We start from the raw sequence: 25,922 nt of genomic DNA on the forward strand, positions 1-25,922 counted from the left end.
GTCACACTGCGATCCAGCGTTTATGTAAATTTGTCTGAACACATTCTGTACTGTACAGGAGACACGGCACGGAGGAGACTGATGGAGGAGACTGATGGACAATGGTCTACAGTCCAACAGCCAATCAGGACAAAGAACACAACGCACGCTCATAAATTACGCAAAAAACATCTGCAAGACCGCGAAAGGTGAACCGCGATATAGCGAGGGACCACTGTATTTTATATTCAAATGCGTAAAGTATCTACCCTTTGCTTTGTTGAAGTCTCCATGGTTTCCACTTCACAGCTTTATTTAGGTTAAGAAACGCCAAAAGTGCAAACCAGTGATCCAAGCAAAGGGTGGATATTTATTTTTGCGTACCTCATTTTCCGGAGTATAAGTCGCACCAGCCAAAAAATGCCTAAAAATGAAGAAAAAAACGTATTTCACCTATAAATCGCATCTGAGTATAAGTCGCACCAGCCAAAAAATGCATAATAATGAAGAAAAAACCCCAACAAATCTCACATATAAGTCGCATCTGAGTATAAGTCGCACCCCCAGCCAAACTACCATAACTACGACTTATAATCCGGAAAATATAGTGTATATATATATTTTTAAATCTAACAAGTTTTGAGTTTTTTGAGTATTTTTCTCCGCTACACTCCATATATGTTCAGAGTTTTCAATCAATCAGTCAAACTTTATTTGTGTAGCACTTTACAACAGCAAAAACTGAACCAAAAGTGCTTTTCAAGTGCATTAAAATGTAAAAACAACTACAAAAATTCTATATACAAAACAACAAACAATTAAAAAAAACAGTCATTAGCTGAAGGCAACTGTGAACAAATGAGTCTTTAGCGTTTTGATGCCTTCAGTGAGAACCTACACTGCACATAATCCTGGAAAAAAGACGAAAAATACATTAAAAAGTGCGTTCAAACTTTTAAGCAGTAGTTTCGGTCACAAAAGGCAAGTCTCCGTATAATGTAAACCGTATATATATAGGTCTGCTTCACTTGTGCGCCTCTTCATCGTGATTATAAAGGACTTCAACTCCCGCTTGGTTTTTCACTGTAACGGAACAGGAGTAGACCTCTTATGTGGAGCTGAAATGCATTGTGGGAGCCCGTGCTGTGTGCGGATGTAAAGTATTCGAACAAATCTATAGCGGCACAAAGACATATGAGGTAATAGTACGATGAATGAAGCGTTTCTTTATACAAATTTGGAAACTAAAATGGCCGTTTAGCATTCAGTCGGTGTAAGGTTAATGGAAGGATCCGTCGACACGTCCGCATTGTGCAGGGAGGATTAGCTTTGAGGTCATTGAAAACCAGCGGGAGCCATAAAAACCCAACTACGCGCTGGGATAAAGTCGTGTCCAGCTGTGCGCGCTAGCATTCGGACGGAAGAGCATCAAATAGAGAAAAGATCAGGCTAAGCTAACGCACAGCGAGGGAAACGTAGCGAGATATTTTAAGATGTCCTTCTTTAGAAAACAGTTACGTACGTGCTGATCGAGTTGTTTTGGTGCATTGTTTTTCGATTTTGACTTTTGTTTTTCTCTAGTATTTTGTGTCAGCTTTGGTTAAATCTTCCCTGGGCTGGACAGTAAAGCTGGAATGTTCCGTAATAAGCCATTAAACGTATCTATCTTCCATTTCGTCCCATTATAGAAGGCTAAAAAATACCTGCTAAGAGTAGAGTATAGAATATAGAAGTATAGAAGTACATCCATTGTTACTGTGAGTGGGTTCGCGCCTTTCCATAGAGCTGACCTGCTGCGACTTAGTCTGGCTGGTTTCCATGGAGATAAGGCTTTGTTGTAGGGATGCACCAATATGATACTGGTGTAGGATATTGGCGTTGATATTAATAGTGAAATTATCGGTGAAATTTTTGGTTAAATTATCGATTACATTTTCCGTAAAATTATTGGGTTAAATTATCAATAAAATTTTTGGTTTAAATATCGGTATAATTTTCAGTTAAATCTTAAATTAAACTTTTGGTTAAATTTTCAGTAAAATCTTTGGTTAAAATATCGTTTAAATTTTCGGTAAAATTTTCAGTTAAAATATTGTGTTAAATTTTTAGTTAAATTTTCTGTTAAGTTATTGGTTAAATTTTCGGTTACATTTTTGGTTAAATTATTGATAAAATATTCAGTTAAATTATCGGTTCAGTCGAAATCTATTCACTCAATATCCCATTTTGGAAAACTATACACTGGATAATGATTATTTGTCCACTTATTGCCTTGTAAAAAAAATAATAATAATAACAGAAAAACACACACAATTATGTAAATTAAGAGAACAGAATAAGTAACCGGATTAGATTTAGATTAGAAAACAATAGTAAATTAAAGCTTGTGTCATATTTTCCGATACTTTGCGTAAAGATTTTGAATGGAAATACTAATTCACTTTTACACAACGCTTTGAATCATTCTTTTCTTCCAAAACCTTTACATTATCACACATGACTCATGAAATGAAAGGTATCACGCTCCTTAAACCCACAGTCGCACTTGTACTTCACTGAATCCCTCTGTTTGTGTTTGCAGAATGCTGCCAGCTCCACTGATGACGTACCAGTATCAGAGGAGTTTCATCAAAGCTGCCAGTAAGTCCCGTGTGTTTCTGTGTCAGCGGGTGCTCTCTGGGTGCTCTCTGGGTGCTCTCTGGGTGCTCTCTGGGTGCTCTCTGGGTGCTCTCTGGGTGCTCTCTGGGTGCTGTGGGACTGAATCTGCAGCCTGCGGTTCGTGGTTTGGTAAATGTGTAATATCAAAAGGAGGAGATGTTCTGTTGACACAATACAGATCTGAGCTGTGGGTTCCCAAACGGGACAGGGCACACGAGCAGGTTACTGGAAAATGCGGCTTATATTAAAATGAGTCGGCTTGAGAATCACCAGGCTGTAGTCATTTAGTCGATCGATGAGGCAGCGGTGTCTTAGTTGAGCGGGTTTTTATTAGTCGACTTAAGCGGACGGACGGCGAGGGTCTGTATGAGAAATAAAGTAAAAGAAAACTGCAATTCTGTCAACTGGACGCAACGTTTTAGGATGGAAACGTTTCGCTGCTCGTCCAACCCGCTTCTATTACTGGTCCTTATATCTATCTGAAAGGAGAAGCTAACGCCGCTGAAGCTAACACACCTCTTTACACATTCAACTTCATTAAGTGTGAACTGCCTGACTCATATTTGCACAATCGTTCAGGCCCTAACGAGCGCTCTCACACCTGTTAGCATACCGGCTATCACTGCGGTTTTCCGTGTTTAGATTTAGAGGATAGAGTTATAAATGGTGTCTAAACGTTTTGCAATGAGGGCCAGATTCGGTGAGGTGAAAAGGTGCGGGGGCCGAACATTCACCCCGATCATTCTTTGAAACATTAATATTAAATGCACATGAACTATTTAATTATTTTTTTTACTTTTTATTGCAACTGGCTTTCACCTTTCAACAACAAAATGAATTATACACAGATTATAAATATGAAAAAGTGAACATTTAATCTGTGGTTTTGATTATCACAATAAAATTAATTCACTGAGATTTTCAAATTTATTCACTAAACAAACTGAAACTGAGATCTGGACTGTAGTAAATCGGCCCGGTCTGGCTCAAAGACGGTGGTTTGGATGCGCAAAACGTCGCAGGTGAGTCAGTCTTGTCCTCGCACGATTCTTGTTAAAGTTCATAACCGAGAACTAAACAAACTCAACATTTTCTTAGCATATGTTCAAATTTCTTTAAACCTGTCTTTATCCAATTGCCGTTAAAAGTCAGCGAGAGCGCGACCTCGGAGCACGGCCCGGACCTGCTGCCGTCCTCGGTGAAATATAATATCGCTTGTAAATGTGTATTTTACGTTGGTCAACAGCGCAACGGGCCCGGTCTAAGGCCTCCATTCTTGTCCAAGGATGAAAAGGGGCCTCTTTAACTCTCCTCTCAAACCATTTCTTGTCTGTGGCTACGATCTCTACTTCACTATCTTCAAAGGAGCGGTTAGTGGTTTTGAGATGGAGATGAACCGCAGATTGTGATCCCGAGCAGCTCTTGCGACAGCGTTGGTTCCTTCGCTTATGAAGTGGTTGTTTTGTTTCTCCGGTGTAACGCTCGCTGCACTCTTCACTACACAGGATGGAGTAGACCACATTGTTGTGTTTGTGACTCGATGTTCTGTCCTTTGGTGAACCGGTCTCTGTCTTAAAGTGTTCGTAGATTTGAAATAGACCGGAGTTTCATGCCGCTGAAGCTTTTCCGACACAACGGCTGCGTATGAATAGTTACACCTTTTCTTCTAGGTTCTATAGGAAACGTACTGCTTTTGAAAGAAACTTATAGTCCACAAGTGTTGAACCTTATCGTTATTTGTTACGCCTTTCTCGGACTGCACGAGAAGCTGCTGTGGCTGCTGTGTCGGAGCGGTATTCTTTGCAGCGAGAGACTCACATGGTGCTGGCAAAAGCTGCACTGCGTTTGCCAGCATCATGCGTCATCATCTTTTATTGCATTGTTCCGTGCCGAGGCATGTTAAACTGTCCTAACTCACTCCACACTAACTGGCAAACGAATGAATGAATAACATTTTTGTAGTATGAGTATTATGCAACCAAAAATACAAGTTGGACAGAACAAAACAAACAATACAATACATATTTTAAAGGAGAAAAACTGTGAACTTGTTGAATCCAAACACATGTGTCTCTGGTATTTCCCAAGGCCAAAAGCTGCTTCAAACTCGTCTAAGATTAATATTTGCAAATCGGATTGTGATTGTATGTGCCAGGTTTTGTTTTGCAATTTTCAGCTGTAAATTCCCGTCAAAATCGCAGTTAAATTCGTCTTCATAGCGGTTCAGCTGCGTTAAACTGTTTCATTTACATTACCGTGAAATGTGACCCCACGCTCCCACTTTAACACAGCAGTTAATGGATTTAGTTTTATATTTTATTTTATTTCTAGTTCACTGTGTGCCCTTTGCAGATAAATAAAGTGTTATAGAATTGAATTGGACAACACCACAAATGTAATCTCTGCATTGAAACAGCTTGATGATGTGCACATTAATCCATTAGCACATGAACTCTCTGTGTAGACGTCCGTTTGTAGCATTAGCAAACGGTTCACCTGCTGTGGACCGGGCTCTCCTGACGTATCCGTTTCCTTCTGGGGCTCTTGTTAGTTCAGAGCGAGGCCCCTGACTGTGCTCCTCCTGTCATGTGACACATTAGGGACCTGCTGTGTCGACATCGTTTTATTCTCTCTGGATCTGGGCTCAAACGGAGACACGGGGAGAATCATGTGACGTCGTACGAATACACAGCTATGACGGTTGTTTGCTAGCATTAAATTGTCGTTAAGAAGGTTAGGAAGCTTCGTCTTAGTCATGGACAAGTGGTTCTCCAATTTTGGGCCATTGCGTTTCCCTTAATCTTAACGCTAATTGATTCAAAAGTGTGGACAATTTTGCGTTAGCATCATTGACACGGCTAACCTGGCTCCATTGACTCGACTTGAAAAACTGTTGCTCCTCTTTCCGTAAACGCTGCTGTCAAACTCGTCACTTTGGTCTTAAAATGTTCGTATAACCCCGCTCTACACGATCCAGGTATTTTTATTTCGCTGTTGCATCTGTAAATCAAGATATAAACATAAATAACAGACAAATCAGGTGCTTTCTTTCCCCAAGGTTGCTCCCGCTAGCGTTAGCAACAGGGTTTGATTGACAGCGTTGCTAAGCGGGAAGGGGCGTTACCTTCAACGGCCTCGCTCCGGAGTGGCTCTCTGGAATTCCGACCTAGAGCATCGTAGAAACCGCTAGCCTCGACGAGCTTCATTTGACTGGAGCTGAACGCTATGAGCAGGGCCGGTCCCAGCTTTCAGGGGGCCCTAAGCTGGATTTGTCTCTGGGGCCCCCTCCTGGCTCAGCTGTTGGTGATTCACATTTGACACATTCTGACTCTGCTCTCGTCACTTTGACCAGTTGTTTTTGTGTTTATCTGAACAACATCAGACTGAAAACATCCAAAATGTCACAACTACAACAGTCAGTCAGTCTAGACATTTTTTCTTCATTTTTAGTGGATTTTAATGTGTTCCAGTTGCGAAATTGGGCTTAAATTCACATTATGTCGGGTCCTTGCGCCGGTGTAAACACAGAGCTGCCCTCACCTCTGCACGACTTAAAAACAAACGTAGCAGCGGCAGATATTTTACTGATATTACTATAGATAGAAAACAAATGTAATCGTTTTAGATGGATATTTAGGCTGCTGTAAAACGCAAGCTCCATGTCCAATAAAACTTGATATATTACATTATTTTCAATATAAATGTATGAGCTCTTGGGGGCCCCCTGGTGACCTCCGGGCCCTAAACAGCTGCTTATTCTGCTTATAGGCTGAACCGGCCCTGGCTATAGTTGACATTACACTCACGTAGTCCAGTTCTTTATAACATCTGAGTGCACGGTTAAAGACGACATTACGCTTTTGTCCGCTATATAACAATTTATTACACTTTTTGTTCAAACACGTCTGCTAATTTGTGGTTAAAAACTGTAGTGCTAAGAAAAAAAAAAGAAACGGAGCACTAAGTATGTACCGATATTGGGGGCGTGCATTCGGGTTTCGTGAAAACATTGAACTTGATTGCGGGATTGCAGGAGAAAAAACATTACTTAAGCATTAGTCACAGTCAGTCATTACAACCGAGTGAGGAATTGTGAAGGAAAACACGGTTAAAAGCTCTTTAAAGGTCAAATCAGCTAAACGCGTCCACTTTAAATAAGCTGTGGTTTCGCCGGGCGGTGGCTACGCGCTTAACGGTTGGATTAGCTATTCACAAATCTGCAGTCCTTGTGCTAGTTTCATGTCTTCTGCAAATTCAAAACATGTCCTGCGGAATATAATTGTGTACAAAACATGCTAACACTGTAGTTTAGACCGCAATGAGGTTTTTTTTGTGTGTGTGTCTCCTGAGTTGATTTGAATACGCGCAATCCACAAATCGAATTACTACCACGGACTGTACTTTGCTTCATTTTTTTTTTAACCGATTACTCCTGTTTTTGAGTAGTTTTTAATCTTTCCCATCTCCACCTGGTTCGAATCTCCTGGAAATTCAACCCTTAACCTTATTTTTACGAAACAAAATTGGTAATCATCGCAGCGCAAGGCAAGGAAAGTTTATTTGCGTCGTCAGGAAGTGAATGAAAATGACATTAACATCACAATACACGCTAATCAAAACATAAATAACCAGCGCAACGGTTTAATTCAAAGAGAAGAACGCAGAATAAAAAGCTTTCAGTCGTGCGCACGGCGAAAAAGAACCGTTTTCAAGTCGTAAACATCGCCGAAAGTACAGTCCCGTCTCACATATTCAGGTTCCGTTTCAGGTTTTAGCCACGTAAAACTGAAACACTGACTCACCATGCCCCATATTTGTAATCGTACTGTATTACTGCGCAAGCCTTCTCTTTTTCTCACACACAATCATTACGAAACTTGCAAGATTTAAGCTCTCAGAAGAGGAAGGAAATATCGTTGGCATGGTACGAGGAAATGTCAGTTATGAGAGCTGACGCGCAAGTGGCTATTAACCAAAACACGCGGGTTATTAAGACATAAAATACTGGATGTCCTCGCGGTTATTATTAGTTTTGAGTTTGAGATCACCGCAGTTTATGGGTTACAGTTTCCATAGTGTGTGTGTGTGTGTGTGTGTGTGTGTGTGTGTGTGTGTGTGTGGGGGCGGCGCATGTTCAAAGTGTATTGTTGTAACATCTGAACGCCTGTTTGGCTCTGAGACATTTTGTGAAAGCATGGGGTGAAATTAGGACAGTATCCTCGCATGAACTTCTCTCAGTCACTCCACCCCTCGGTCCTCCCTCTTGTTACTCCGTCGTCTGCAGATCAGTGAGACTAACAGTACGAGTCCAGGTAGTGTTTGTGTTTCGAACGTCCGAGCTGTTATTGGGACGAAGAAACACGAGGAGTGCGATGGGTAACTCCCAACGGGACGGGGTGAAGGTCAAAGCGATGTCCGTACAAACTGACTATTGTGTCCAGGTTTGTTGATGCAGAAAGTAAAAATAAATAGTATTCGCTTGAGTATAGGGCAGAAAAGAAATGATGTGAGGAAGGTGACCCAATTATTCATTCAAAGAAGAAGGAAAAAAGGAGGAATGGAGGAGGGAGAGAGAAGAGGGGGAAGAAGAGAGAAGAGGAGAGAAACTGAATGTTTAAACTAGTTTTAACTTCATAATTAATAACTATACGTAGTCACTCACTCATTTTACCTGCTCAATTATAAAACATTAGCTCATTGTAAGTCCCCAGCCCCGCCCCCTCAGCCCCGCCCCCTCAGCCCCGCCCCCTCAGCCCCGCCCCCTCAGCCCCGCCCCCTCAGCCCCGCCCCCTCAGCCCCGCCCCCTCAGCCCCGCCCCCTCAGCCCCGCCCCCTCAGCCCCGCCCAATTTCCCCGCCCCTTCAGCCCCGCCTCCTCAGCCCCGCCCCCTCAGCCCCGCCCAAGCTCGGATGATTATTTTATTCCTGTTTCTCGTCTTATGCTTTGTACCGTGTTTGTTTGTCACTGTCTTTTCTGTATCTTTGTCGTCTTTTGCGTAAATAAAAAAAAAGAAATAAAAAAAAAAAAGAAAGTAAAAGGAAGCGTAAATGGCGCGCAAGTTGCCGTGCTGTTTGTTTAGTCTGTTCCACCTTGTGATGTCATGAAGGGTGAAGCGATAGTTTAGTAAAGATTGGACATTCCCAGGTCTGAAATGATCCGAGTGATTCTAGTGAAGGTGTGTGGAGTTTAAAAACACAGAGGAGCACTTATTAGAGAGTATAAAAGTCAGGAAGTAAGTATATACGTCCATATATACCGTACTTTCTGGAGTAAAAAGCGAAGGCCGTGAAAGGTGAAGACAACTAAAACAAAACGCGCAGAGAACGTGCAAACTCCACATAAAAAGGATTCACAGTTCGGGAATCAAACCCAAGTTAAACGCTGCCAATGCCCGATTTTGGTTGAGTATGTTCAAAATGGTCTGTTCCACCTTGTGATGTCATGAAGGGGAAGGGGTAGTTTTCAATTTGACAGCTTCCTTCTACCTTTTGTTTAGTAAAGATTGGAAATTCCAGGTCTGAAATGATCCAAATGATTCGAGTGGTGTGTGGAGTTTAAAAACACAGAGAAGCGCCTATTAGAACGTATAAAAGTCAGGAAATAAGAAAAAAGGAAAAGAAATAAGTACATAAGTCCGTATATAGAGTATTTTCTGGAGGCGTGCAAAATTGTACTATAAATCAAACCCAAGTTATACGCTGCCAATGTTTGATTTTGGTTATGAAAATGTTAGATTTTGGACAAGAATCTCAACGTTCCCGTCTACAGATCCCACCAGAGCGACATTTTTAACTCACGTGTAAAGGTCCTGTGCTGAATTATGCAAAATTGACTCTTGTGAACTTTAGACCATGTTATAACATTACCTCATCAGTCACACACGTTTGAGTAACACTTTATTATTAGTCTGTTTACACGTCCAAAGCTCAACGGGCTCTGTTCCACCTTGTGATGTCATGAAGTGGTGGTTTCCAATTTAAACAGCTTCCTTTTTTACTTTTTGTTCAGTACAGATTGGTAATTCCAGCTCTGAAATAATCCGAATGATTCTAGTGAAGGTGTGTGAAGTCTAAAAACGCAGAGAAGCACTTCCTGTATCACCACATGATGACATCACAAGGTGGAGCAGAGTCTGTTTGAGATAAGAACTCTGTCTGAATCTGCGGGGTTTGTGTGTTAAACGTGTGTGAATGAAACAAAACACAACTCTGGGTCTGTTTGTTATGAGGAAATGACTTTGTAACAGAGCAGAAAAAAGCGTAATACGGGCACTTTAAATACTTCACATATTTCTTCCTGAATGTGAAGTAAACATCATCATCAAATCGTGGTTTTACTGATTATCTTAACCACTAAAATCAGCTGAAATCAGTAAACCAAAAATGTTATTGCATATAATTTGAGCAAGTATCAATAGTAAAATAAGTACATAAAAAAAATACACAAACAGGACAAAATCTGGCCTTTTCTGATACTAGATTTGGATTAGTTTTGGTTTAAGACGAGCAGATTAACCAACAGAGAATGAGTAAAGGGATGAACGCACAAACTGACTATTGTGTCGGGTTTTGTTGATACAGAAAGTAAAATGAAGCGTAGATGGAGCTTAAGTTGCCGTACTTTTTGTTTAGTTTGTTCCACTCTGTGATGTCATGAAGGGGAAGGGGTAGTTTTCAATTTAACAGCTTCCTTTTTACCTTTTGTTTAGTAAAGATTGGAAATTTGAGGTCTGAAATGATCCAAATGATTCTAGTGAAGGTGTGTGGAGTTTAAAAACACAGTGGAGCACTTCCTGTATCACCACACGATGACATCACAAGGTGGAACAGAGTGTTTACTATATGAACTTATCACTCAATATAAGAAAACTGGAATGAATATTTTTGGCCTCGATATTATTTGTGTATTATTTTTTCCTTGCAAAAGTAGGATATTTGGGTCCATATAGTGTTTATCATAACAGGAAGTGTGTGTTAGCATGCTAGTTCTTGTTAGCTCTTGTCAGAATAACTCCCCTGTGTACTGTTTGCATCTAATTAGAAAGAAATGCTATTGTCAGATAATCAGGAAGTGCACCTTAGCATGCTAGTTTGCATCTAATTAGACATTTTACTGTCAGATAATCAGGAAGTGCACGTTAGCATGCTAGTTCTTCCTAGCTCTTGTCAGAATAACTCCGCTGTGTACTGTTTGCATCTAATTAGAACGAAATATTATTGTCGGATAATCAGGAAGCGCACGTTAGCATGCTAGTTTGCATCTAATTAGAAAGAAATTTTATTGTTAGTTAATCAGGAAGTTCGTCTTAACTTGCTAGTTCTTGTTAGCTCTTGTCAGAATAGCCGCTGTGTACTGTTTGCATTTAATTAGAAAGAAATGTTATTGTCAGGTGATCAGAGTAGTGCACATTAGCATGCTAGTTTGCATCTAATTAGAAATAAGTGTCATTGTCAGATAATCAGAAAGTGCGTGTTAGCATGCTAGTTCTTGTTAGCTCTGGTCAGAATAACTCTGCTGTGCACTGTTAACATTCATTTTTCAGAGTGATGAAAATTATAAACACTGATATAACAAACTACATTTAAAACTCGATTCTGGACGGTGAAAAGTCCAGAAAAAGAAGCTGAAACCGTTTCCAGATTATTAAATTAATCCATTTCTATATTTCACTAATGCATCAGTCCAAAACTTTCACACAAAAAAACATGATCTTATATAAAAGTTCTTACTCACGTTTCAAAATCTGTGACTCTTCACTTGTTGCTGCAGGTTTTGGTTTTTCCACAGATGTTCCACAGAAAATGTTGCAATGTTTGACTTTTTCTCTCAGTTGCTTCTTTGGCAGCTTTGGCAGAAATGTGTTTTTGCCTCCGGTCTTACTGCTCCGTCTATCACCATGGCGATGGCGAGACCTGCCACGAACACATTTTAAGACACGATATATCGCTGCAGAGAAATACTGCGATAAACGATAATATTGAAGCTGCTTAATGTGATTAATTAAGACACTTTTTAAATAGACTGTTTCATTAAAAGAGGAAAACAGCAGAATGTGCCAATAATTCACCATAAAAGTGACCTATTCGCCCCTCCACAGATCAGATCTTACCTTATTACATAAAACACCCAAATATCCTACTATTGCAAAGAAAAAGTACTCACAATAAATACTGAGGCCCAAAATATTCACTCCACTTTTCATATATTGAGAGATAAGTCCATATAGTGATGATCATGACAGGAAGTGCGTGTTAGCATGCTAGTTCTTGTTAGCTCTTGTCAGAATAACTCCCCTGTGCACTGTTTGCATCTAATTAGAAAGAAATGTTATTGTCAGATAATCAGGAAGTACACTTTAGCATGCTGGTTTGCATCTAATTAGAAAGAAATGCTATTGTCAGGTAATCAGGAACTGCGCATTAGCTTGCTAGTTCTTGTTAGCACTTGTCAAATAACTCCCCTGTGTTGTTTCCTTCTTATTAGAAAGAAATGCTATTGTCAGATAATCAGGAAGCACGTGTTTGCATGCTAGTTTGCATCGAATTAGAAAGAAATTTTATTATCAGGTAATCAGGAAGTGTGTGTTAGCATGCTAGTTCTTGTTAGCTCTTGTCAGAATAACTCCGCTGTGTACTGTTTGCGTCTAATTAGAACGAAATGTTATTGTCAGGTGATCAGGGAGTACACGTTAGCATGCTAGTTTGCATCTGATTAGAAAGAAATATTATTGTCAGATAACCAGGAAGTGCGTGTTAGCATGCTAGTTCTTGTTAGCTCTTGTCAGAATAACTCCACTGTGCACTGTTTGCATCTAATTAGAAAGAAATGCTATTGTCAGATAATCAGGAAGTACAGGTTTTCATGCTAGTTTGCGTCTAATTAGTACGAAATATTATTGTCAGATAACCAGGAAGTGCTTGTTGACATTCTAGTTCCTGTTAGCTTTACCGTCGCTTCAGTCTCAGTTGTGAAAAGTTCTTTGTGCAGATGAATGTAAATGAATAAGTGATGTTTTCATTGTGCTGTTGATGTTTAATTTAACTCGGTGGGAGACGAACACGGCGTCTGCTCTGGGTTTAATTGTAAAAGTGTGTTCTGTCTGTGTCTTTAATCCACGCGCCCTCGTTTGAAAGAAGCTCCGATGAATCTTTGATGATATGAGATTTTAGATATACTTCAGTGGTTCTCTTTTAGCAAAAACAAAAGGAGCTGGAGCTGAACGGAGTTTAATAAAGTCGGGACGGTCCAAACGAAGCTCATCGGATTTGGAGCATTGAAATTCCAACCGCGAGTATCATAGCAACGAAAGAGCCAATCAGGAGCGAGGCCGTTGAAGTTAAGGCGTATTTTCACCCGTTTGTCTGTTGTGAAGGACATACGTGCACACAAAGACCAGATATTTGATGCAATATCTGGGAAAATACTCCGATAACGCTGACAAGTAAGAAAACATCCGCACAACAAATGAGTTTATTGTGCTGAATGGTTCAAAGTGATCGGACTTACTGTCGGGAAATTGATTTGTAGCTCAGAGAATTAACTGAATGACCTCCCCGCTCTTCAGATTTGTAAGAAACAACTAATTTACAAGAAACAGCCGCTCCAGTGTGCGTCAGCTCTACTGTACACACATAAATCCAGGTCTAAATAGGTCTGGTTGTGTTGGTTGTTTACGTTGAGTTGTGTATGAGCAGGTGCTGACAGGTACAGCTCCAGGGCTGATCTATTGTGGCTCTGCTGTCAGCTGTGCTCCGGCCTCTGCACACACACACACACACACACATATACGCACACACGCACACACACACATATACGCACACTCGCACACACTCGTACATCAACATGCCTGGACTGCTCCACCTTTAAGCTCGGTGAACAATATGGAAGATCTTTTGTTTCGTCAGACTTTTTTTTTATTTTAAACACTGCTGAATTTCTCACTTTGATTTTTTTTTTTTTATTTATTTTACTTTTTAAACTCTATTAAATGTGTTTGATTTATATTCAGACTTTCAGGTGCTGAATTTTTAAGTAAACATTTTCAATCTGTTTAAAATGTGATTAGTATTCAGTGCAAAGTACAAATGTGGAGTGAAAAAAATGTGTAGCAAAGTTTGGAATTTGTTGAATTTGAGGCTTGAAAATATTTATGCTGCATATTTAAAAGGTGAATTTGTTATTTTTGTATTTCTAAACAGATTGAAAATGCTTTTTTTTAAAGTACACATGTATATACTTGTAAGTGTAGAGTAAAAGTGTGACTGTTTTTCCCTCCAGAGCTGGATAACCAGGACACTCGTGTGAGGGAGATCCACGCGCTGGTTCATCGTTTGCCTGAAAAGAACAGACAGATGCTGGAGCTGCTCATGAAACACCTGGCCACGTAAGACGAGACACTGCCACATGCATGAATTCACTTTTACACCACATGCATGTATTCACTTTTACACCACATGCATGTATTCATTTTTACACCTCCACTGCAGGGTTAAATTTAGCTCCTCTGCATCACTTGGTCCTCGTCCTGTACAGTGGGATTAGGACTAGGCTAAGATCTTTGACTAAATATCTAAAGTAGCGGTCTCAAACTCGCAGCCCGGGGGCCAATTGCGGCCCGCGAGAGGATATTTTGTGGCCCGCAGGACAATATGAAAGTTGAATCTTAGTGTGGCATTAGGTTCCCTAGTGTAGAAGGTTCCCCCAAATGGGTAAAACACACGTGTGAGTCGCTCTGTGTACTCTCGTCGCAAAAGATTCAACAAATAACGATGTATATCCACGAAACCCACAAGAATTGGTGTACATGACGATGACGTTTGAGATTTTAACAAAGCTTTTTTTGTAGAATACCTGATAAGCCCAGCCTCACCCAGACTCTGCCTCCTGCAGCCCCCAGATAATTTAAGTTTGAGACCCCTGATCTAAAGTGACAGAGTGAGCCTGAGAGAGTGAGCCTTGTTTATGAAAACGAGAAAACGGCTAAATAAGTCCTCTGGTATCACATTTATGTTGACTCAGCATGAGAGTGCACGCTCTGGTGCAGACTCGCAGTGGAGTCTTTGGACTCTCCAGTATTTTCCTGTCGTAAAAAGCCTGAGCAGAGTCTGAGCAGGTGTGAACCCGATCAGAGGATTGGTCAGAACCAGAGGAAATTGTGACGTTTGCACCAAAGCCACATTATTGACCTTGTCAGACTGACGTTCTCATTGTGGATGTGCCAGTCCATGACACATCCGTGTCGTGTGGTGGACGTGTAAACAAAGGGATGGGGGCGCGGGACCATTGTGTTTTTATGGGTTGTGTTTGTTACATGTCACAGTTTGGTTTGTTTGGATCCAGGTGGTTTTCATATTAACAGGAAGAACACTCCTTCTCTTTGCCTTTTTTAGCTTTACAAACTAAAAAAAGACTGCAAATCGAAATGGTTGAAGTTGTCGTAGCTACAATACGCATTTTTAATTTATTCCCAAAGTCGACATAGATTCAAGATGCACTGATTTCAAGATTATTTAGCTTGAAATGAGAAAACACATCTATAATGACTAAACTACTATTAATAAACTCAAGTCACACAACCCCATAGAGACGTTTTTGGACATATTTTGAGGAAAAAGTGCAAATCCCCACATGAACCATTTAGTCCAGACCAGCGGAGCTCGTCATTGTGTTTCCATCAGGCTCATATTGAAGACCTCTGTGTGTGGCTTTAACACACACTTAAAGCACCACTCCAGTCTCTCTCACAAGGGCTTATGATTGTATAAAACACTCCAGGATAATTTTTCATTTCCAACTAGGCAACCTGCTAAAGATGGAACCCATTTCAGCTGTAATTTCAGTCATTTCAGTAATCTGCTGCTTTTTTTCTCTAACAGATGTAGAACAACAGAAAAAAAAAAAAGATGTTTCGATCGCTGCAATGCTTTTGGAACGTTTGAAGGATTATTACACCTTTATGAAACAAACTCTAAGGGAAGATACAGGATTATTTGACTTGTCTGAAGTGGATTTAGATGCATTTCCGTTACATCAGGTTGCGGGATTCAAATTTAGGTCACAACCGGTGTTCATATTCACGATAACTGCGTTTGCAAATATGTTTTTCACAACACGGCGATTAGTCCTGTCACGATAACACTTTTTTCAATCAAAAACATGAACGTCAAACATGTCTGGGTAGCACATTTCTAGTCACTTCGCTTATATACCATCCATTTTTTCCATTTTTTGTTCATTTGTGGCTCCTGTAGTCTCAGTCTGTGTGTAAGTTTTTCCGTTACAAATATGTCTTCAATCGTTTTTATCCACTGGTCATTTCATTTCTTGGTGGTATTTTCTTCCCACATTTCCTCATTATACATTTTTTGGCTGCTATCGACATCACCATCATCATATTTATCACATTCAGTAACACCGTCATCCCGAAAGTTCTCTCCAACATTTCTGAGTTATCTGTAATTGTTTACTTTTTAGCTGAGGTGTAAGAAAAACTCTAATCAAATTTTTCCAGGCAAACTCAATTTTCATCTCCAATTTCTATATTAAACCCTTTTTCCCATTTTAACTTTACTTTTTGGGTTGTATGCTTCTCTTCACTTAGCAAGGCTTTATATATATTACTCAGATTATTCTAATATTGCTATTCCTGTAAGCTTTAGTCATTATTATTATAGTCGCTCCCTCCCATGGTTGGTATTTTTTTGTCAAACCCTGAAAACTCTCCAACTTCCCATTGTTTTCCAAAGCACACCAAGCTGTAATTCCTTTGACTGTCCAATTTTTAAAACTTTGATCAAATTTAGCTGGCTTGAATTTGTCGTCATATGCTATCCATTTACGTTTTTTTGCATGGTTTTGAATTTTACTTGTCCGAACGATAACACATTTTAGTGCGATGTATTGCTGAAGAACACGTAGACGATAAACTGTAATGCTGAAACCAAAAAAAAAAGTGGAATCATCCCCAAATAAGTTTTCAAAATGCACCATTTTGGTCAATATTGTTGAGCTGCGATAAATAAACAGCAGAACGCAACAGTTAAATCATTCTACTGTGTAATCTTTGTTGATAATTTAAACTTCTACAGCTCTAATCTTATCATAATGCAGAAAAAAATATCTAAAAATGTCCCACGCGATAAAACTGACCAACAAAATGATCGTTGCGTCTGTCGTGTGTTGAACGATGAGTCGATAGAGTGATTATCATGACACACATAAAACCAAACCAAACTGGCACTGTCACTTTCAATTGTCAAGTTTATTACTACTGTAGCAAAAAATAATAATATAAAATCTGTCAACTGGACCAAAAGTTGTAGGAGTGAAGACGTTTCGCTTATTGAGTTTTGATCAGAACTGCTGGACACTGTTTTATATCTACACTGCCTGGCCAAAAAAAAGGTCACACACTCTAATATTTGATTGTTCCGCCTTTAGCTTTGATTACGTCACAGCTTAGACCTGACTCGTACCTACAGACTCGTACACATTTGCTTAGTTAAATTCAGGCGGTGTATCTCCAGCTACACAAAAACTAAAAACACATATTGTTTACAGTTTCTGTTTGTAGGTTAGGTCTGTTGTGCTAACCTAAGCGTGCACTGTGCCTGAGTCCAACTTAACACAGTCATTCAAGCCCCTAATGAGTGATTTCACACCTATTATCATCCTGACTAGCCCTATTGTTCAATTTCTACTGTGTAATTGGAAAAGTGTGTACATTGCGTTTACATGTATCTGTATTTGTCTGGGTAACTTTAAACACTGTAACTTTTCTGGTAGGGCATCTGGTACGCTGCCTGTCTCCATTTAGATGTTTCTGCTTTGCCTGGAATGTTCCACAGTACTTATAAATCCTGCTTTTATTCAATTACAGTTGGTTTTATTGCACAGAAAATACCTGGGATAACATGCATTTTACTCTAAATCGACCACTACATACATCTGACCTTGTCTCCATGAAGATTGATGGGATTAATTCTACACTACGGAACATTCTAGATCAGGGGTCTCCAACCTGTAGCTCTCCAGCCCTTTCCAAGTAGCTCACCAAAGGATTTCTGAATTATATTTGTGCTAAATAACTAAAACTAGATTAATTACCATTGTAAAAGTATAATTTTGATGAACTCTGTGGAATAACAAATTAATAATGGTTTACGTTGTATCGGTATCTAACTGTAGTCCGTCTAAGGCTCGCCGTGGCTTTAATAAGAAAAAGTTTGTTCTGCCGTAACATCTCCATGGAGACGAGCAGGTGGCAGACCCTCTCTTCTCATCAGAAAAGTTACATATTTCACCTTAAAACCCAATTTTCGTGTATTTTTTAGTGATGGAGATAGGTACGATTAACACTAGACGAAGCAAAGCAATAACATCTCCATGGAGACGAGCAGGGCATGGACCGAAAAAGTTACATAGTTAGATCTTTAGGGGTAATTTGGCGTATAATAGCGAACAAAAAACAAGTACGACGAACCTTTATTAACACATTTAGCTTGAGTTTTTGGTTATTTTCGCACCAACTGCAAATCAAGTGCGTACAGAGTCTACGTAAAGTTGTGAAGTAAATCTGTTGTATCCAAATTAACTATAATAAACTGTATTTCCTCCTAGCGTCGCCAGTCATCACCAGCACAACCTCATGACCGTGGCGAACCTGGGCGTGGTCTTCGGTCCCACTCTCCTGCGACCCCAGGAGGAGACTGTGGCGGCCATTATGGACATCAAATTCCAAAACATCGTCGTGGAAATCCTCATCGAGCACCACGAGAAGGTACGACCCCGCTTCAACATGTGACATTTCTGCATTCAAGCCGCACGGGCAAATCCCCCGGCTGCGTATAAACCATTGATATTCGCACGATTGATCTCGAGCGCTCCTACTTTTCCGTCGTAACAAGCTTCTCCCTGTCTCTCGAATGCACGTGTCTTATATATACACTACTTCATCGCTCCTCTGCCTTCACTTCTGAGCAGCTCTTTGGCACGCCACTCGGCTTAAAGCTGTCCCCATGGAAACAGTCAAAGCAGGCTGCTGTTAGGGAGCGGGGCATCATGCGCACGCCGAGGATTCTGGGTGGAAAATCGCAGCAAATAACACCTGTGTGTATGCATATGTTTACGACAAGGGCTGGACTCTTGCAATGTGTGATTTAGAGTGGAACGAATAACCCAACCCTGATAAAAAAAAAAGGTGTGGAGAGCTTCATGGATGTATTAAAAATAAGGCTGGGTGTCATTAAGATTGGGCCGATACGATACATATCTCAATAGGATACTTTTTCGATTCGATACAATACGATTCAGTGAAAAATCTAGGCTTTCGTGACCCCATTTTCACAAAAATAAACATTAATGGTGGATTTATCTTGTGTTTACTGAAGATGAATGAACATAAGCGAGTGCATTTTGTGTAGAGCATGTGACTAACTAGAACAGGCATGCCCAAACTGTGGTCCCCAGGCCAAATGCGGCCCTCAGACCAATTTTTCTCGGCCCTCAAGCTTCCACGTGAGCTGGCCCGTATTACCTTAAACTGTACTTTTACTGTATATTTCTGAAAATCTACTTTAACAAGCTCTTATCAGATATTTAATGCGTCCTGTTGCGGATGTAAGCGTGAGAACACATCAAACTGTTTTATTGGTCAAAATATCATTCATCCACAGTTTATACGAGCTCCACATTTACATTTACACAGGGACATGTGCAGTTTAACGTCTCTGAAGGATCACAACATATCGACTAAAACACAACTGTGAGACTAAAAGTTTTTGTTAAATCACTGTCTGTGCAAAGATAATCAGAAATACACCTGTTTTAATCATCAAAACAGTGAAACAAATGGCAAATGTTCTGCTTAAACAAGTTTCTTTCCTCTAAACAAGCCACACAATTGTAGTTCTACAAAAAAAAACCTGTATCATTAAATTAAACTATACGATATATCGATATTTCAATATTTTTGTACTCCCCCTGATTAAAAATAGTTTTCATCTTAAAATTGAATAATAATTTTAAATATTTTGGGACAGATGATCATTTGCCTTTAGCTATAATCTGGTTTGTTTACCTTCGTGTTGTGTCATGTCTGTCCCGACCAAATAAATAAATAAATAAAAAGTAGAACCGGTCAGGTGATCTTTGGAGATTGTGAGAGAATTCTTGTATTGCAAAATAATCTACTTAAGATGGAAAATAACCAGACAAAACCCCCAAAAAACAGCAGACAAAGACTTTGCGACGGGTTAAGTTTAAAAAGCCTTTATTTTGATTACTTATGTCTTACGACGCTTAATTAAAAAGTCACAAATCTGTTTCTTCAGGATGCAGCTAATAATATGTAATGTGAGACTTCTGCTGGAGATGCAAAAACACCTGGAGTTGTTTTGTTTCACTTGCACGTTTCTTTATTGTCAGTTTACCTCCCCAGAACCCTCCGCTGTCGTTTTGAACAGACATATTTCACACCAGCGCTTCACAATTTTGGAAAAAAAAAGGAAAAAATTGACTCACTTTTTGTTTTGCGATTACATTTGCAATAAATCTTCTAAATATTTCTTCACACTGCACATTGCAAATACCTCCAGGAGCATTAACACTGGAGAAAACACTAAAATATGAACTGCTAAAATAATTCAGAATGCATTTGTGGACGTCTAAACTACAGCTACAACACAATTTTGTCAGTAAAAAGACTGTTTTGTAGTTTGCAGAGCATATTCTGTTGTCTGAATAACTGCATCCTTTGCAATTTGATCATTGTGCCAACTCAAAAGTGTCATTTTGATTGATTTGCACTTTATTTACATGCAATAGTGATAAGACATTTTGGATCTCTAAGCAGCATGGCCAATCACGGGTCAATACTTAGCTTTTTTGTTCATTTTTCAGCGTAAATTAGATGTTTATCATGTTTATCTACCAAAAGTGTGGTGATATACATGCTAACAACTTTTATTAGCAATTATAGCTGCAAAATATTAGTGCTAATGCTAATTTTTGCCCTTCTTATCAGCCGTTGAGTCGTTCTATCAGCCGTTGCTAATCGTGGACAATGTTGTTCACTGTTGTAATGACATTGTTCCATTGCTTTTGTCTTGCGTCTATGGATTCTGCTGCTTTTTTCTGTCATTATGTGTTCATATTTTAGTTACTTCCACTAAACTAATTTGCATGTGTAACTCTCAAACCTTTCTTTTCCAACACCTTATAATCAACTACACAGGGCGTCTGAAAACATGACAGAATTTCTTAAAACCTAATTAACTTTAAAAACCTCTCGGCATCGTTTTTGCTCATTTTAACAGCTCATTACGGTGACAGGAAGCTCATTTCTTTTGTCACTTTCTGGGGCTGCTTTAACTAACAACTAACAGTGAGACAAATTGATTATCAGATTGTCCAAACGCAGAATGTGCAATGCGGACTTCAAAATTTCAAATGATTTCAATACTTTTCAAAACTTTTAACATTAAATCGTAGCACAGTACAATTATTCTCTATGTTTTGCAGCTGTAAAACCCCCTCACCACACACTTTATACACTTTTCTCACACAGGCGTTAACATTTTCTCACATTTGTCTCTTGTTTAAACTCAAAGTTCAAACCTTCGTAGATGACTTTGTCGGTGTTATTAATGTTCATATCTTGAGTTAAAGACACAATAGCGAAATAAAAACACCAGGATCATGTAGAGCGGGTTAATATGAACAATTTAAGACCAAAATGACGAGTCTGACAGCAGCAGTTACAGAGAAAGAGGTCACAGTTTTCCAATGTAAAGTGAAATGGAGCCAGAAGCGCGCCCACGGTCACTTCCTGTTTGCAGGTTAGCTACGTCCATATATGTATAAAGTCTATGTTAATACCTCGTCTTTAACTTGAAAATGAATAAAACAGCACTGCTTTTTCAAATGATTCGCTGCAAAATGAGCTAAGAGGAGGCACTGACAGATATATGAATAAAAAGACGATGACGAGAATCTTATTTTGGTCGAGTACGGAACAAAGGCTAGGAAGTAATTTGTGGAAAAACGTCGGAATGTCAGTATAATGGCTCGCAGGGGGAAAACGACTGGAAAACAAGTCTTTGCTTTAAAACAATGAGGCTGTAGAACTGAACGGGAACAATAGAGCTACAGATTTCATCACTTAAAAAATCACTAAAATAAATAGCATTTTTTACAAACAACTCTGTCTTGTAGCAAATATATATAACTTATAGAAATGGGGCAAATCGATGTAGCTACATTTCTTGAACCAATACGATCTCATTCTGGTACTAAAGAGAACACTCTTCAGATGGAGTCAGATGAAGTTTTAAACATCAAATAACACAAAAAATACAGTAGATTTAATGCCGCACTATGTAACTTTTCAGATGGAGGGTCCGGTCCTACCTTCTCCACCTACTTGTCTCAATGGAGATTTTATTGCTTTGCCTGAAAATATGCGACATAGTTACGTTTATTGCCGCACTATGTAATTTCTGTGCATTTCCTCAGTTGTCCAGGTCTGTTTCATAGTAAAAGACAAAACTAAAATCTGTCAACGGCGCAAAAAAACCTGTAGGAGTGAAGACGTTTCGCTGCTCATCCAAGTCACCTCTTCAGTTTTGGTCAGTTTACTAATGGACACTGCTTTTTATCTGTCAGAAGGGAGGAGCTAACTACACTGGAGGTAGAAATAGCTGTTCTCTCCAGTTTCTGTTTGTAGGCAAGGTCTATCGAGCTATACTGAGCTCACTTATTGGCATCCTGGCTCGCTCTATTGTTCTCTTTGTGTCCTTTGTTTGCTTTGGGTCTGATGATAGCGTTAACTTAACTCATTTGAAGCTGTAAAACAAAAGCTGTGTCCAGTTTCGGTGTAGTTGGCTCCTCCCTTCAGTGTCCAAGTGTCATCAAATCTGTCAACTTTTTTGTCGAGTTGACAGATTTTACTCTTGGCTTTTACCGTACGATGAAATATTCAGTTAGAGGAATTAAATCTCCATGGAGAAAAGCAGGTGACAAACCCCCCAGACAAAAGAAAAGTTACATAACGTTACATACATAACATTAAAGATCACCAACCACAACTGTATTAACTTTAATCTTTAAGCATACGTATTATACCCCGTGTCCTTTTTGTTTCAGATTTTCAGGGAGGCGCCAGTGGGAGCGTCTAACTCTCAACCGTCCCGAAGAGGAAGTGCGGTGAACAGGACGCCGTCGTGCTGTGAGAGGCCGCTCACGCTGTTCCACACGCCAACGCACTCCCAAAAGAGTGAGGGATTCAAACTGCACTCTGAGAAGCGACACATTGTGCATTTATAGCACTAGTTTAAACAGGCGGATCATAATTGAGATTTACACTTAAAAATAAATAAAATAAAAACTTCAGGCTGTGTTACAATATATGAAGGTTTTATCTGTCCTCCGTTTACGCCCATTTCTCTGGACTTTATTGTTCTAGTTTCATTTGAAGTTTTGCCGTTTGATCGAGCTTTATGCACAAATTCCATCGAACATGCAGAAATACTGTAGTGTACTTATGTGCCTACTTATCCTGCAAATATGTGAGTCTGTGATGAGTAGTCTGACCTGTCAAATGCATTTTAATACTCAGCATAATTTTGTATTTATATATAAACCATAAAACAAGTCTGAGTTGTCCGTATGACACATTATATCCGTGTTTGGCGAGAGAAAGGTCATAGACATTAACAAGACAAGTGGATCGCAGCGTTGGCTCCGGTGACAGAACAGGCTTAGATTTGAGTGCTCTGTCAAAAATGTAGCGCTGGTTTCTGGCTGACGACGTTGAGAGTGTTGCGTTTCTCGTAGGTGAGAAGAGGAACAGTGTGGCGAGCGCTCCCGTGGCGGAGCTCCAGTCCAACGCGGCCAACACAGCCAACTGTAACAGCAGCAGTAGCAGCAGCAGCGGCAGCAGCCAGGGCCGGACCCCGAGGAACAGCCTGACCAGCACAGATGGAGAGCAGGAGGGCAAGCACAACAGGCCCTGCTCACTGTGAGTACTGCAACACTGTGTAAACACGGGTCGGGGATCGCTGCGGACGACGCCGTAAGATCCACGGTTCGCGACGCTTGGCTCCGCAGCTGCCCCGGGTTAGATAGAAGAGAGGTCTCCTATCTGCACCATTTATCCCTATAATAGCCCCATTTATGATTCACTCACACCTCACATTCATCATTCACTAAACAAGGTGGGTGAAGTGTGTTGCGTAAGAAAACAACAACAACAGTTAAGCATTAGTACAAGTACAAAAAGTGCAAAGTACATCTCATGACATGTTAGTGCCAAATGAACCATCTCACACTTTTAAGGACTTCAGGGCCCGGACTCCTGCTGGTGCCCAGAGTCAGGACTAAACTTGAGGAGTCAGAGTTTTAATTTTGTGCAGCTAAAACATAGAAAAGTCTTCTTGAATATAAGAGACAGGCCTCTACTTTGACAATGTTTAAATCCAGGCTCAAAACGGTTCTGTTTAGCTGTGCATACGACACACTTTTCTCTTTTAAAGTCAATTTTATGATGACTGTTTATGCTTTGATTTGTTGTGTTGTGATTTTAATGTCTTTCTTATCCTGAAAAGCACTTTTGGATTCCTTTGTGTACAAATTGGCACTTTCCTACGCACCTTGCAGTCCCAGTGGTTTTCCAAGAACCAGCCGTGCTTAGCGTACAAGATCAGACGAGATCAGGCATTGCAAGAAAGTTTGGCACAAGGACAAAAATATGAATAAATTTGTCTCTAAATGCAGCTGATCCACATGCCGCCAGAAACACTTGATGCGTCAGTATTTTTAAGTACAGCGGTCCCTCATTTATCGCGGGGGTTACGTTCGTTTTCTCGCATTTCAAACCTTCGTAGGCGCCTTTGTCGGTGCGGAACTTTTCATCGACATTGCGGGTTTTGTCGGGGAGAAAACGTGCAAACATACAGCACTTCAGAGTCACACTGCATATTCATACGCTGTTAAAAAAAGCCACAAAATTGAACTAAAAAAGGTGAATCGCGACAACTGTAAAGCAAATCTAACAATTTTCCGACTCCAAAGTGGACTCATTCGGTGGGTTGCCTGCGTTAAATCCCGCAAATTGACCACGGTTCCATTAGAAAAATAGTATAGCCTTACAGCGACATATAACGACATAAATGGACATGGAAATCGATGTGGAATAACACGCTGGGGCACCTGTCTCCAAGAAACCCAAGCTTTATTTCTCCCTGCTTCAACAGACGCCAACAAATACTGCCGCACATTTTCCAAGTGACACTGGCAACGAGTTTAAAGAACAACAATTTGAGATGATTAACAGGAATAGGGGAAAAAATAACACATAAAACACGTAAAAGAAAAGTTAGGTTAAAGTTGCAGATGCTTTACTTGACGTTAAACTTGTTCACGTCGCGTTTCTTAAGTTTTAGAGCAAAATACCTTGGAAAAAAGAAAGAATTGACTGTGAGCGGGCTTGCCTATCCGCAGATCTGACCTATAACTGTACGGAGCTACATAAGTTTAACGGCACACTGTGGAACCTTATACGCAAAGCTGTCCGCCACATATGCCCTACAGAATATCGAATTAGCTTAAACATCGTCGTTTGCGAAGTACAGTACGTGCATCCAAAATAAGTATAATTTAATTTGGCAAAAATATCTCACTCTTTCCATTTGATGACGTGTTTAGCGTTTTGTTCCAATAAAAAAAAAAAGCCCGTCTGCGTCTTTATTTCAGCCCCTCTGCGGAGCGCTGTAATGAAAACACGCCAGTGAAAATAGCGAAAAGACGAAGAGTATTTGTGAACCGACTGAACTGTCAAGTGCGAGTCTCCAATGACTCACAGCTGAAATCAAGAATCCGTCTACGTGTGGTCTGTTCTTCTGCAGATACTTAAAGTTCCTCTGCAAAAAATATATTGTTTATTTGTGTATTGTAACAACGTAGAGACCGACTGTGTACTTCTTATAGAATGTGTGTAAAGACCGAGTAGTATTGAGTATTCGGGAAGAGCGTGGATAAGATCGTATGACTTTAAAGAGCCGTGTTTTACTTCTGCTCGGTATTAACTGCTAACTCATAACATATTCAGATCGCCGCAATACTTTTTATTGTTTTGAAAATCCTATACAGTGGTTCTTTGTCTATCGCGGGGGTTACGTTCTAAAAATAACCCGCGAAGTGTCAGCTTTATTTTTTACGTTATTCTGTTATGTTTTTGGCTGTAAAACCCCCTCACCACACACTTTATACACTTTTCTCACACAGGCGTTA

The 25,922-nt window shown here is 39.9% G+C and overlaps 1 protein-coding gene across 1 annotated transcript in view; it reads left to right on the plus strand.

Moving 5' to 3' along the window:
- LOC117381905 (rho GTPase-activating protein 26-like) overlaps positions 1 to 25,922 on the plus strand; it is a 161,695-nt gene that overhangs the window by 105,488 nt on the left and 30,285 nt on the right. The window contains exons 16-20 of the mRNA XM_033978956.2: positions 2,561 to 2,619; positions 13,914 to 14,019; positions 18,255 to 18,414; positions 22,779 to 22,908; positions 23,469 to 23,652. Coding sequence (XP_033834847.1) covers positions 2,561 to 2,619; positions 13,914 to 14,019; positions 18,255 to 18,414; positions 22,779 to 22,908; positions 23,469 to 23,652 — 639 coding nt within the window. The remainder of the gene's footprint in view (positions 1 to 2,560; positions 2,620 to 13,913; positions 14,020 to 18,254; positions 18,415 to 22,778; positions 22,909 to 23,468; positions 23,653 to 25,922) is intronic.

Source organism: Periophthalmus magnuspinnatus, chromosome 14 (assembly GCF_009829125.3).
Source record: "Periophthalmus magnuspinnatus isolate fPerMag1 chromosome 14, fPerMag1.2.pri, whole genome shotgun sequence".
In the NCBI taxonomy this organism is placed as follows: Eukaryota; Metazoa; Chordata; class Actinopteri; order Gobiiformes; family Gobiidae; genus Periophthalmus; species Periophthalmus magnuspinnatus.